We start from the raw sequence: 14,077 nt of genomic DNA on the forward strand, positions 1-14,077 counted from the left end.
TACATTTATATACAGACTTTATTAGAGATCTAATGCATCACTGAGGCATTGCATTAACACCAGATTCATATTAAACCGGATATAGAAAATAAGTTAATGCCAGATTAAGACCGCCTAGCAGGGCAACTTGTGATTGCCATAAATGTTACAGCGCTCTAGTCAATTAGTATTTAGTCCAAAATACAGAAGACCAAAGTTAACGCTTGCATTCTGTTTGCAAAGCAAGGTTATATCACTAATAAATAAGCTTTCTTATAACTCTAGAAGTTGAACAAAGTACAAAAGAATGTCTTCATCATGTTGTAGTTCATAGATCTGGGGGAACCAGGAGGGAAGGGGTAGGGGGGGGGTGGGGGAGGAGGCAACAGTGGGTCTCCTTCTGGAAGGGGGTTGTTATTTCTCCAGCCAGGGTTGCTTTAACTTGTGACAATCTCTTTGCTGTCCTCCACGAAGCGGGTGAAACGGAAGTTGGTTCCGTTCTCACTGCTGGCCATCTTCTCCAGGCCGGCCAGCGGAGCGCTGGGCTCTGAGTTCTGGAGCTTCTCCAGATTTCCCGTCAGCCCACTAATAGGTGAGCTGCTCCCGCTGCCGAGGCTTCCAGGAATTGGAGGGATGCCGCCATTCTGAATGACGGAGATCTCATTGGCCTTCATCGCCAGCCCGTTGGAGAGTGCCGCTGCATACTGATTCCAGAAGCTGGAAGGATCCCCGCTTCCTGACCTTGCCGCCAAATCCTTCTGGAACATTTCTGGGAACTTGACAGGATTGCCTCCTAGAAATGTCATGGGGCCATCCACAGAGAGCCGCCGACCCCGTCGTGCAGGCGTGCTATTCCACATGTGAGTGCCCATGTGTACCTGAGAGGAGGGCAAAGGGGCGGGGGTGGGAAGGGGGCAAAGAAAAAAAAAAGGGGGGAGAGAGAGAGAGAGAGAGAGGAAGGGAGAAGCTTAATAGTCGAATCTGTCTCCGCTCATATCCCAACACCCGACAAAGCAAGTGGCCTACATGTCTATTCTTATTAAGTGCCAGATAGTGGAGAAGGTAACGGGAGCTGTCCACTCCGGCCGCCTCCTAATAACGCGCTCGCTTCTCCCCAGCCCTGGGCCGCCTTCCCTCTTCCTGGGCAAAGATGCCGGCCTTACTTACTCTTTTTTTATTACCCGTATTTAGTTTATAATGGCCTCCAGCAGGCCAGTCTGTCGCAGATAGCTCCTTTCAGGGTTAGAATTGTTATGTCCACTCTCATTGCAATGGTAAGTATTGTATCTGACACCCTTTACCCTATAAACGTCCTCTGCAGATGGGAAGAAAGTACCCCTCGCAGATTGCCCATCGGAGGGCCCGTGCGCGGCGAGAAAGAGCCAGAAAGTAATTATTCATCTCACATTACTGGCAGCGATCTCTAGAGAGATACTCTGTCAACAAAAAATGTACACAGTGAGAGCACTCAACTGTTGCTCTAGAACCTAAGCATATTTGCTTTATTTCCAACACATATCGGGAGGAAATGTATAATCAATTATCATAATACCCATTTAGCCGAGCAGTGACGTGATGGTTTTTAGGAGAGCAAGCCACGCTGGGCTGCATACTTGCGAAAAACAGATGCATCCGCCGAGGAGGACTGTAATTATTAAGTGATACGGGCTGCTCGCAGGCCACGTGGAGGTCTTTAATCAATACCCCATGGCAACGCCGGGCTGTCGCACTTGGTAGGTGAGGCAATTCATTTGGTGCACTTAGCGAGACAGCAAGAGATGGGCAGCTGCTTCGCTGGGGCACCAAATTATTCAATGTGCTCTCACGTCCAGCAGGCTGCGGCCCGCCCCGAGACACCTGCCCCGACCCTGACCCGCGCGGGCGCCTGGCCGCGGTGGGCCACGTGCGGCAGGTGCCCCGGCGAGAACGCCCTCTGCCTGCGTGGTTATCGGGGCTGCTGGCTGGCTGGGTGGGTGGGGGCGGGGGGGGGGGGTGTGAGGGACAGACAGAGTGAGGTACCTTCAGATTGCCTTTTGTCGTGAAAGCTCTCCCACAAATAGTGCAAGCAAAGGGTTTCTCTCCAGTGTGAGTTCGCTCGTGAATCTGCAGGGCACTCGACGAGGAGAAGGTCTTGCCACACGTGTTACAGTAATGCTGTTTGGGGGTTCTCCTGGGCAGAGCCGGGAGCAGAACTGGGGACGTGGCAGAGGAGGACAGAGGCCCAGAGGGGACGTGACCGGTGGAGGTGTCCTTGCTGTCCTGAGGCGTGACATGCACGAAGCCGTTGACCTCTGTCTTGATGAGAGATGACAACGAGCTGGCGGGGATCGCCGCCGAGTTCTGATTGGGGCCGAGGTTGGGGCTGGGCTCAAAGAGCTGTGATGGTAGGTCCCGCATCTGATGTGTCAACATGTGCTGCTTCAAATTACCCTTTGTGGAAAAGCCGCGATTGCAAACCGTGCAAATAAATGGTCTCTCTTTGGTATGACTTCTGTAGTGAATGTCCAAGGCACTCTGACAAGCAAAGGTTTTGCCACAAATGTCGCAAGCAGTATTTTTAAATTTACCCCGGTCTCTGAAAGGGAAGAGGATCCCCAAAGAATCTTCCTTGATGATTTTCTCCGCGTGGCTGGACGTCAAATCCAGGGCCCCACCGTTCACCGGGGTGGGGGACGGGCCGTTGGCGAACTCGCCCGGGACTGGCCTCTGGGGCTTCTCCTCCGCGCCGGGGGACTTGCGGAGCTCCTGGGTGCTGTTGGACGGGGACAGAGCCTGCATGGAAGAGGTAGACTCTGAGATGGCCGGGCTGCCCGCACTCTGGCTCTCCATATCGCCGCCCACCGAGGACGAATCGTTGGTCAGGACGTCCCCCTCGACGGAGCCGTTCTCCACGGACTTCAGGCTGGCCTGCAGCTGCTCCGCCAGGCCGGCGCTGATCATCTTCATCTGATTTTCCAAAGCAGCGATGCTTGACATCTCTAGGGGCAAAGGCGAAGAAGATAAGCTGTCCTGGGACGCGTCCGCGGACTTGGGCGTATCGGGGATGCTGCCCTCAGGACAGTCCTCCATGTTTTCGTCGGAGAAGGTGTCCAGGTCGTCGAAATTCTTCTCGTCAAAGGAGCCCGTGTCGGACTCCATGGACTCGGGGTAGCTGTCGGGGACTGGGGTGTTGGGGATCTGACCTCCCATGTGCATTCGGATGTGCTGCTGCAGGACCACGGCGTTCGTGAACTTCTTCTGGCAGATGGGGCAGGAATGCTGGACTCGGAGCGGGGGCATAGCACGGTGGACGCTATAGTGGGTTTTGAGGTTCCCCTTCGTGGTGAAGGCCCGGCCGCAGATCTTACACTTAAAGGGCCTCTCCCCGGTGTGCGTCCGGTAATGCATCTTTAGGGCGCTCTGACAGCTGAGGACCCGGTGGCAGATGATACACTCGTTGGGGTCAGTGGCCTTCTTGTCAATGTTCTCTACCAACTGCTGAAGCTTGGAGGTCTCTGATGCCTGGGCCGAGTCCAGGAGCCCCCCAAAAGGAAACTTGGCCTTGAACTGCTCAGACATGAGCGGCAACAAGGGGTTGGTGAAAGCGGTGGCCCTCCCGGGGCCACCGTCGGCCGTCGCCACCGCCGGGGAGCTCAGAGAGCTGCCGCTGGCTGCCGGGGCGGAGCTGGGGGCCACGGTGCCGTCCTCACTTTTGCCACCGGAGGGTAGCACGGGGGGCCCTTCGGCCTCCTCTGCGAGCCCACCCGGGTTTCGCGTGGCCGCCTCGGGGGCCCCGGAGTCACTTTTGACTGAGCCCGGGGGGCTGCTGGCAGAATGGCTGATGGGGATCGGGGCTGGCTCTTCGGTCTTGATGAAGGGTGTGAGGCTCGGGAGGGTCGGGGGCAACGGCAGGCCGACCGAAGTGGTCAGAGTGGGCAGGACCGGTTTGGTGTCTAGCCAGCTGGTGACCGGCTTCTCCGGAGGAATGGACATGCCGTACGGGATGCCGGTGCTCGTGGGGATATTGTCCAGATGCTCAGGCACGGGATAGGGGTTCATCTGGATGTGAGGGTATTTCTCTTTGTGGCGCTGAAAGTGGACTTTGAGGTTCCCCTTGGTGGAGAACCTGTTCCCACAGATGTTGCACTTGAACGGCCTCTCGCCGGTGTGGGAGCGCAGGTGGATCTGCAAGGCACTGTCGCTCCCGAAGACCTTCGCGCAGAACCTGCACTTGTGTTTGAAGAACGCCTCATCCGAAGCGCTCTTGGCTTCGAAGGCGGTGACATTTGGTGGCTTGCTTTTTCTTTGCTGGGCCAAGGCGGACAAGGAGTTTAAGTCCTCCGCAGTCGTTCCGATGTTGGGCAAAGGGCTGGGGAAAACCGAGTTAGCGGGGGCCGGCTGAGGTAGAAGTGCACTGGACGCAGGAGTTAACAAACTGCTTATTGCAAAAGCTGGTGACGACGATGCCGAGGCTGCGGGGTGGCTGGCGTGGGAGGCGCCGGCGCTCGAAGCCGCTTTTTCCGAGGACGGGGTGGTCACCGCTGCCGCCAAGATGTTAATGCTGGGGGAAGCGCCGCTGTTGGGTGGGAGGGTGTGGCCAGAAGTGCTCTGAGGTAGCTGGAGGGGGGGCAGCTGTTTCACACCGCTGATGTTGGCAGACTGGCTGGCGAGGCTCTGTGCCAATCCAGCTGCCGCCGCCAGCTGCTGAGATAAATGGGAGCTTAGTGTGGACAAGGGGTTGGCAGATGTTCGTAAAGTACCTTGAGAAGGACTCGAAGATGTTGGCAAGTCTGCGTTCTGAGAAGCCAACAGCAATATTTGGTGACGGATCTGCTCGATCAGCTGCAGCTGGTGGATCTGCTGTTGCTGCAGGGCGAGGAGCTGCTCCATGAGGGCCGGGACGGCCGGCTTGCCTCCGGAGGCCCCGCCGCACCTCGCCTCCTGCGAGAACTGGGCCACCGCCACCTTGGTGCTCTGCAGGTTCTCGATGATGACGTTGCTGTTGATCACGGAGAAGTTGCCCAGTGTCGTCAGGTCCCCGAGTTGAGGTAGAGAGGTTGTGATCGCTGAGGTACCTGTGGAGGGGCCGCCGCTGCAGCCTGGGGTGACCCCGCTCCCGCCCCCCCCCAGGGCGCCACCGCCACCTCTGTTAGCCGCCACCGGGGCCTCCACCTCCATGGACTCTTCCCTGTCGCGTCCGCCGTGTTCCGGAAGGTCGCCGCCGTCGGCCTGATCCGTTTTGCTCACGGTGTCATTCATTTGTTCGTCGGGGTTATCGGGAGGGGGACTGGGAGTGAAGGTGTCGGGCGGGGTGGCCGGGCTCTCATTGACGATGAGAACTAATTGATTTTTAGTGCAGTTCTTCTTGTGGAGGAGAAGATCCGATAACTCAAAGAACTCGGCACAGCACCGGCCACACACGTGGGCGTCCTTGCTCTTGGTGGTGCGATTTGGTTGACCTTTCTCTGCGTCTCCTGCAAACATCAAAAGGGGCAGGGTTAGAAAGGGGGCCGGGCCACACAGGGTCACCCGCGCCTTCGCAACAAGAGGGAGGTTGATCCGTTGTTTTCGGTCTTCAAAACTCAACACGCTTGCCCCTGGAAAAGCAGTCGATATTACCCAAGAACGTTCATAATTAAATCTTAGGGGTGTGGAGGAATCCCTATCAATCCGGCATCTCAGAGAGCCACGGTCTTCAGATAATCCATCAAAATATAAAATACTACGAACTGAAGACATCAGTGCATAATGCAATTCCATAGGCCACTATTGATTTCCAATATTTTATACACCTTATTGTCTACTCATCCAGAGAGGGTCCAGCAACCATTCTGAGGACTTATTAGGCTCTTGAGTTTCTGTCAACCTTATTCATTTTCAACTGATTCAGAGATATCTGTGACAGTTTGTTCTGTCACTAAACTAATTTGTAGTCATTCAGATTCCAATCAGTTGTTGACAAGGGAGGGGAGAGAAATGCGTATCACCAAGCTGGAGACTGACAACTTAAAAATCACCTCCAGCCCCTACCTAGAACCTGAGCTGAGGCCTACCCGTGACAAACACGCTTTAGCCACACCAGTAACAAATTCTCCAGGCTGCTCAAGACTCAGTTGAATACAAACAAGAAGGCAGCACGCACGCACGCACGCGCACACACATGCACGCGCGCGCACACACACACACACACACACACACAGACACAACGAAGAGAAACACAGTGATCATAATCCGTTACAAGGCCTGCCTGGCACCTATATATCACCCCGTGGCATGTTTATTTTTAAAATTAAAGAATGCAACCCTGGCTACCATTCCACTGTTCAACTTATATATGCCATTGTGCTCCAAATGGCAACGTTACGCCTCTAAATATTTCATCAAGAGTGCTCTCTGTATCTATAAAAAACTGGCACAAGATTTACATTTCTGATTCAACGTCAACTTATAGAAGGATGTGCAGTTAAGGGGAAGGGAAGAAATAATTCTTGGTTTCGAGTTTGCAAATGCTGTGCCATTCTCCTTGTCTGAATGCCTTTAAAAACAGTTGGCTATTCGGTGTTATCAATTGTTTAACAGATTGTCCTGAACCTTTCATTATAAAAATCCCTTTATTTCATGTTTGTTTCCACTGGTTGCTCAGATTTCTTCTCACTAAGATCCATTTGTAAATTAAACATAAAAATCTCCAACTGCAAGCTAACATCCTATTCAAAGACAGGATGGAGCCTTATTGTTTGCCCAGCATGGGGAACACCAACTTCTGTTGTACAAATGGTGTGTGGTCATCTCCGAAGGCTGTGAAAAAAAAAAAAACTGTTTAATTCAAGGATTACCTCCCTGCATGCTTTTCTGCAGAACTGAATCAGATAATAGTTAGTTTCCATGACTTCCAAATTGAATCTCCCAAGAAAACTTGCAGGGGGGGAAAGAAAAAAACTAATTGCAAATATGAATAAATACCAACTCAAAATGTTGCTTCTTCGGTAAACATAAGAGGCAGCTCCTAAGGGTCAGCCATTTGCCTCTTTGTAGTAAACATCCTAAAAAGCTTCAGTAGTGTGGCATTCCGGAAAATACAATTAATACCTAAATACTAACTTCTGGAAATTCCTTTAACTCTACTGGCCTTGCGTGGTGCCCGCGTCGATGAGGAACCCGGGTGAAGTATGCCAAATGTAGGCACACTTTATTCACTGTGAGTGTTATCTGAGTAGCTAAGTTATACTCAACAAGCTAGCTTTTCTAATAACACCCATCTTTTAATCTCCACAAGGGTATGCAGCAAAATGCACTAACAATACCAAACAAGTCTTGGCTGTGGCAGAAAATACCAATAATGATTCAGTTTTAATTTAATGTTTAATCATCTTAATTGGCACCGGGTTCCTGTGCACATTCAAGGTGCTGTTTTAAGCACTTTCTGTCTCTCTCCCTGCCTTAAAATAATGTAAACAAAATATTAAAGGAAATTCGCTGCAGTTACGTCGCTTAACTTGGGACAAAAATAATGTGACAAAAATTCTGTTTAAAGCTTCTTATTTTGACAACCAATTTTAAATGATGCATCCATTTCAGATGCTTATTTTAAACTAGGAAATGCAATTCCTAATATATTCAACAGAAATGTTATTTCTTTCTCTTTGCACATTTCCATATGTAATGGTTATGTTTCCATCTACTTTTACAGCCAATTATGAAGGAACAAAAGCTATTCTGTTTGTTCACACATTTTCAACAAAATGCATTAAAACTATTATGTCAGCATGTTCTATTAAGCTCTGCATTCAGTGGAAAATACTTTTCAACCAGCTCACATTTATCAAAACATAAAGCCACTTTAAAACACAGTTTTGCTTGGTCAGCTGGGCTTAGACAAATAATGACAGATTCAGGACTAAATAACTAGCAAGGGAAATCAGAAAACTGACTTCATCAATTGTACACATTACAATGTAGTTGCCTTCAAATATTTAGCACATCTGTGTTCACGATTAAAGGGCATTTTAATTCTTTATAACTTGCAAACATCTGATATTCTCATAATATATCGACAAAATGAAAAGAAGCTTACTTTACAGGATTTCGCTGATTATTACTTTCCTGGGCTTGAATTCTACATTTGGGCTGCTTCAAGACTCACTTGAGAATTTTCAAGTTTTTCCAACCTGAACATTTTTGTATTTCGGGCCGTGCTAACCGGACGGAAAATAGAGGTGCTTAAAAATATGCCTGCTTGCTTCGAAGAAAGACGGTGTTAAAAAGCTGCCTATGTTTCAGCTTGGATTTTCACAACATTTTAATAAGCTGACATGTGATTCCACTGCCGAGTCAACTAATTTAATTTCCGGATGTTTATGAACACCAAAAAAAAAAAAAAAAAAAAAAAATTCTGGGTATCTATTTTGATTTATTTCAAAAGCAGGTGTCGCTGTACTAAGAGTTAATAGCTCTTAACTTTAAATGTATCTACATTCTGAACTGAACTCCAACAAAAACGCTCAACAGCAACAAAGACAAAACATGAGGACTAGTTTGAATCTTTAACTACCAAAGGGAGTATTTTAAGTTGTAAGAGACACACACACACACACACACACACACACACACACACACACACACACAAACACACACACACAAACGTGTTCCAATTCATTTTTCTGACCGGCTGCTATCTTGTTTCTCAATAATCTGTTACACAGGATTGCAACTGGTGATCCCATTATAGTAAATACAGTTGCCTTGTTCCCTGTGCTATGGTGAAAATAACATTCCAGTTCCTTCTCTATGGGTTTTGCATCCAAATTAATTTTATGATCCCAGTCACAAAGGAAGAATTTAAGAAGGAGTAGTTTTCTGAGTATGCACACACACAAAGATCTCTGGCATTTTTCTGGGATTTTTTTTTTTTTAGAGGATAAGGGGGTGAACTTGTAGCTGCATTCAGTTTATGCTAAAACCCCGGATGTTTCGGTTCTCGTACTATTTAGGTACTTGACCCCCAATTCAAATTTGTCAGTTTTTCATCATCTCAACCAAACATTGCAGAACAGGAGGCAGAAAATGGAAGTGTTCCAGTGTATCTGTCTACTGTGAAAACAAAAATAAAACTATGCCCCACACGGCAAGGTTTAGCCAAGCCAGGAAAAAACCAAAACAAAACAAAACAAGACAACCCTATTCTACCACATTTAGTTTTCTTTTTTGGAGCTCTTCAGAAAGATCTTTCCCTTTACTTTCCACGACCTTAAGATCACATTAACGTTTTTAATGGAACCCCTCGTGATTGGGATTGTGGAGCCTATAATTTTAACAGGCTGTGCTTTCCCGGAGACCCATTTGGAGAGGCCATCAGCACCGTTTCTGACTGATTGGTCTTTCACCTTTTTATTATCATCATTATTGTTCTGCACCGATCTGGGAAAAGCCTCCACCTGAATGTCCAGCTCAAGATGCCAAAGAAATTTTAAACACTGCCCCATATGCTCTGTATATTCTCCGTAATGTCTGAAGTTTCCTCTATGTGATATGCAGCCAAATGACACATTTACTGGCCCGCTTCAACTCCCTCCGTGTTCTGACCGGGATTAGTGGATTCTTGAGTGGAAGACTACAAGCGAAGGCTCTGGAAAAAATAACAACACGGTCCAGACACGCCTTTTGAAACAGTGATACAAGCCCACCTAACGTACACAATCTGTGTTGGGGGAAAATGTCTTCCCCTCGGATGAATCAAACTGAACGCTAGATGGGGTTCCAGTTGCAAGGGTTTTTGTTCAAAAACTTCTTTGTGGCTTTCCTATTCCAGTGACGCGTAAAAAGAGAGACTCCTTAAGGCGAGATCTCAACTTTGACTACATAAACATTGGCAAAGGCACAAGAAACTAAATCCCTGTTGTTTGAGGGTAAAACTGAGCTATGGGAACTACCTGTCAATCTTCCCCTTTGGGGGTCTGGCATCTGAGGGTGACAGGGGAATAAGGTTAGGAAAAGACACCAAGCTGATAAGGTGAAACTAAAATAAACTACTAACTTCCTGCTAAGTGACTAGGAAGACTGAATTTGGGGGTCACTGGGAAGATACTGAAGGACATATTATGATCTGGACCTTGTCACCTCTGCATGGGAGGAGGCTAGCAAAGGTTAAAACAGCTCGACACATTAGCTTTTGGAAAGCCTGGCACACACACTTTTTTCTGCTGGGGGGAGGGGTGCTGGGGCTTAGGATAATTTACCATCTTTGCTAAACTGCTAAATTGCTGCAGCTTTGGTAATCGAAGAATATTTTGGACGACGTGGCTAGCTGTACCAGGACAGGTCTCAGAAAAACCGAATTAAGACCGCACGAGGACTTTGTTCCGGTTATGAGCTTGGCTTTTAACCATTTCAACAAACTTAGCAAAATGCGAGTCGGGGCGGGATCTCTCGCGCTCGCACTGAGATCCCCACATGAGAAATGTGGGTTTCTGCCTTCTAAAGGGCTCTTGGTGGAGATGAACTGCTACCTGCAAACGCAGAAGTGAAATAGAGTCCCCAAAGAATAACCTACAAACTGGCACTTGCACCTACAAACCACAGGAGAAACTTGATGTACAAGAAACCATGAGCTGTTCACTATCACAGATTTACTTTTGCATCCAGTCTCTCGTGCCCCACTACACTTTGCTTGCTGTGTGTGGTTTTGCCATTTTTAGAAAGTATCTGTGGCCCGAAGCAAATCCCCCAAAACTGCATTTTCTCACCCAGAATCTTCCATTATGCCACAAACTTAAAATAGGCCTGATTACCCATGAATTCTTTCCAACTGCCTTATCTTGCAGGTGTCGGTTTTTCAAAAAAAAGCAATTAATTATAGTTCTCTGTAACCTTTTGGGCCCAGAAATCAATGTGTTGCCATTAAGCTGCTCACAATGAGTAAATTACTTTGGTAAATAATAGAATTTCATTATTAATATAAATAAGAGGAATGTTTATGATACTTTATATGACTCAGTGTTTTATCTCCAGTTCGTGAGGTTTTTATCTTTCTTCCAATATTATCTTCTCCTTGAAAAACTGAGCGCCACAATACTTTAATAAATGAATGGAGTCTGAATGGGGCCATCCCTGCAGTTACTTGAATCTCAGAACCACTACCCAAGGAAGAAAACCCCAAAACACACACACACACACACACACACACACACACACACACACACACACACACCCTCTGAAACCCAGAGCTTAGTAAAGAACCCACATAGAAATCATTAGATTCAAATAGTCCCCTTCCTCAAGAATGATTTATCTCAGTACATAATTTTTCCAGTGGCAGTCATCTTTCTACAAATGATTCCAGGCTCACTGAATATTATTTAAAAGACAAGTTAATATGTGCCATAATGCTGGTTTCATAAGACATAGAAAAATTCCCAACTTTAATGTAGGGTGTCTGTGGCATTACAGCTGCACCCAAGTAGAATTAAAACATGAACACTGGAAGACTGACCAAGTAATCTTGTTTTCTTGAACTTGTTCTGATGGAGTTATCCGTGTGGCTGTTGAGCATGGCTATGGCTTTCTTTGTATGCGCGTGCACACACATGCGCGCACACACACACACACACACACACACACACTCATGCTTGAGTGAGGCACTGTCTTCTAAAAATTTAGGAACCTGTATACATGTGACAAGAGAAACCCCCAAACAAAACCAAAAACCAAAACAAACCAAAGACAACACTCCAACCCCATCAACTCTTTCAAGTGTGTGTTATGTGTGGGGACGTGAACAGACACTGCTGAATTCCTTGTGGCAAAGATGGTGACTTTTGAAAGGGAACTCCCAGAGATGTCATCTACTCTGAAGTCCGTTTATCTCTCAACTGCACCCAAATAAAAAGATGGGGAGAGTGCAAGGCCCTCCTGTAAGTCAGACGCTGAGAAGGATTAGTTGTGTACTAATATCATTACAACATACTAAATCCTGTAACCCTATTACAAAATCTACCCTCTAGGCAGCTTCCCCCAAACTTATTGTTCAACCATGTAAAAACAGTCATAACCTAAAACCATTACCACGGAAGAAAAAAGGGGTGGGGGGTGGAGAGAGGTGAGAAAGAGAGGAGAGCGGCTCTGGACACAGTGCCCCTAACACTTTACTGCTTCTTAGGACAATGAATCAGCTTTAGGGGAGAAAAAAAAAAAAGGAAGAAAAAGGAAAGAGATGGAGGGAGGAAGAAAGAATGAGGAAAAAAAGAAAAGGAAACTTGATTCAGTTACTTAATTAACTTACCTCAAAGCTCAAAGAAACTAAAAAAAAAAAAAAAAGTCTAATAAATAATAATGGTAAGAGGTAGTGAACTCCTTTTATACCATCGCTTTATGAGAAGCCTTAACTATTAAAAATTCCGGATTCAGAAGGCGACAGGCGAAAAGGCAAAGATGTACCCAGACATCATTTCTTCCCCAAGCCCGAAGCCCCGAGTCTTTGGCTCCCTTTTTAAAAATGTGTGAAATCGGTACAAATTTACAAAACAAAACACAAAACCAAACCAAACCCGAAAAAACGCTTTCTTCTCCTCCCGTTTGGTTTTTCCTACAAATATTGGGAACTTGAACAGTATTCCGGGGCGGAAGGGCTCACCAGAAACTTTAGGAAAGGTGGGTGTGGGGGCGAGAAGAAGAAACCAGCTGAGAAAACCGGGGAAAATATTCGGAGCTGTTGCTGCGGCCTTGGGTAAATTTCACCCCGCTTTACCTCGCATCCCCGGTTTGGCCTCGGGTGGAAAGCGGGGTTCGGGGGCTCAGCTCAGCGGACTAAAATCGCAGAGACTCGGGTAAGGCTTGAAGCTGGGGAAAGTACTGGGCTTGGGGGGTGCAAATATTTGTAAAGCCATTTTCTTAACGGGTCTCAGTTCTCCCCAATTTCTCACAGGGATCCCTATGCCAGCAGTCTCCTTTCCCGACAGCCGGGGTGCGGGGAGTGGGAGTCCCGGCGACTTTGCCTCGGCTCTGCGCGGGTCCCCCGAGCCCCAGCTCTACTGAGAAGCAGGCCTCTGGGGAAGGAGCCCGGGAACCGCGGGGCCCGGGCGGCCGCAGAGTTTAGTGGACAGAGGTGCCGATCCCAGGCCACACTTATGAGCCCTGTCGGGTCCAGTTCCCTCCTCCATCCCCCAAAAAGCCGCCCGGGACTTGAGCATTCCGAGTGGCGTCCGGAGCCGCGGAGCCCCCGCCGGGGTTGCCCTCGTCCTCCCGCGGCCGAGAGGCGAGCATCGTGCCGGGGACCGAACCGGGCGCCGCTCCTTCGCCTGCGGCGCTGGGCCTGGGAACTCGGAGGCCCCTAAAGAGAACCCCCCTCAGGGACAAGGAGGGACTCGAGGTGTCCTCCCTCCGTACCCTAAATCCCCTGCCGGGATCTCTCCTACTCTCGGCCTCAGCGCTCTCACACAAACTTTGTTCTAGACTTGTTCATTCCCTTCGGGACCCCGCAGTGGTCGCCTCCACCCGAGAAAGCCAATGCCTCTGTTTCGGGGGGGAGGGGGTGTTCTCCTCTGGCCGGAGAGCCCCCCGCCCCCCCGCCCTGGAAAAAGACCCTTACGATTCCTGGAAGCACGGGGTACCACCATCCTCTGCGGGAGCACACCCAATCTAGAGATTTCTTCGGGGCTGGGCAGGGGGTGCATGTACTGGGAGAAAAGACGCCGGGATAAACTTGGGTAGCCGGCCCCCAACACTGTCCCCCGTCCGCCTGCACTGTGTCTCGGAAGGAACCAGCAGCAAAGAGCACCCTCCACCCCTGCCGCGACCCCAGCAGGTCGGGCACGGGCGCCCCGACACAGGTCCCCGTCTTCTGGTAGCTCTGAGCCCCTAAAGTCACCCCATTCCGCCGCGCCGGCCCAGGTGGAGTGTGAGCGCTTTGGGGGGGCGCGGCACAAGGGGGCTCCCCCACGCTGGGAGTTCAGCCCGGAGCACCAAGTAAACTTCCTTCCCGCGGGGCGGCAGGGCCGGCGCGGCGGAGGCCTGCCCGGGGGCCCCGGGCGCAGCGCGGGGAGCGCAAGGGGCCCCGCGCGGCCGACCTCCGCCCGCCCCGCGTCCAGCCGGCTCCCTGGGCCCCGGCCGCGGCTCCCCGGAAAAG

General features: G+C 49.4%; 1 protein-coding gene across 4 annotated transcripts in view; it reads right to left on the reverse strand.

Annotated features, from left to right (window-relative positions):
- Positions 1–14,077, reverse strand: part of SALL1 (spalt like transcription factor 1) — a 15,592-nt gene continuing 1,515 nt past the window's right edge. For 3 of the 4 annotated variants that reach the window (XM_053906097.1, XM_053906098.1, XM_053906100.1), the window contains 2 exons: positions 1,995–5,432; positions 1–853 (listed from right to left, as the gene is read on the reverse strand). In XM_053906097.1, coding sequence (XP_053762072.1) covers positions 417–853; positions 1,995–5,432 — 3,875 coding nt within the window. In that variant the 3' untranslated portion in view covers positions 1–416. Of the gene's footprint in view, positions 854–1,994; positions 5,433–13,540; positions 14,030–14,077 lie in introns of those variants that run through there. The other variant, XM_053906096.1, reaches the window with a different exon arrangement.

This window comes from Panthera pardus, unplaced genomic scaffold (genome assembly GCF_024362965.1).
Source record: "Panthera pardus isolate Hobbes unplaced genomic scaffold, ASM2436296v1 HiC_scaffold_18, whole genome shotgun sequence".
Lineage (NCBI taxonomy): Eukaryota > Metazoa > Chordata > Mammalia > Carnivora > Felidae > Panthera > Panthera pardus.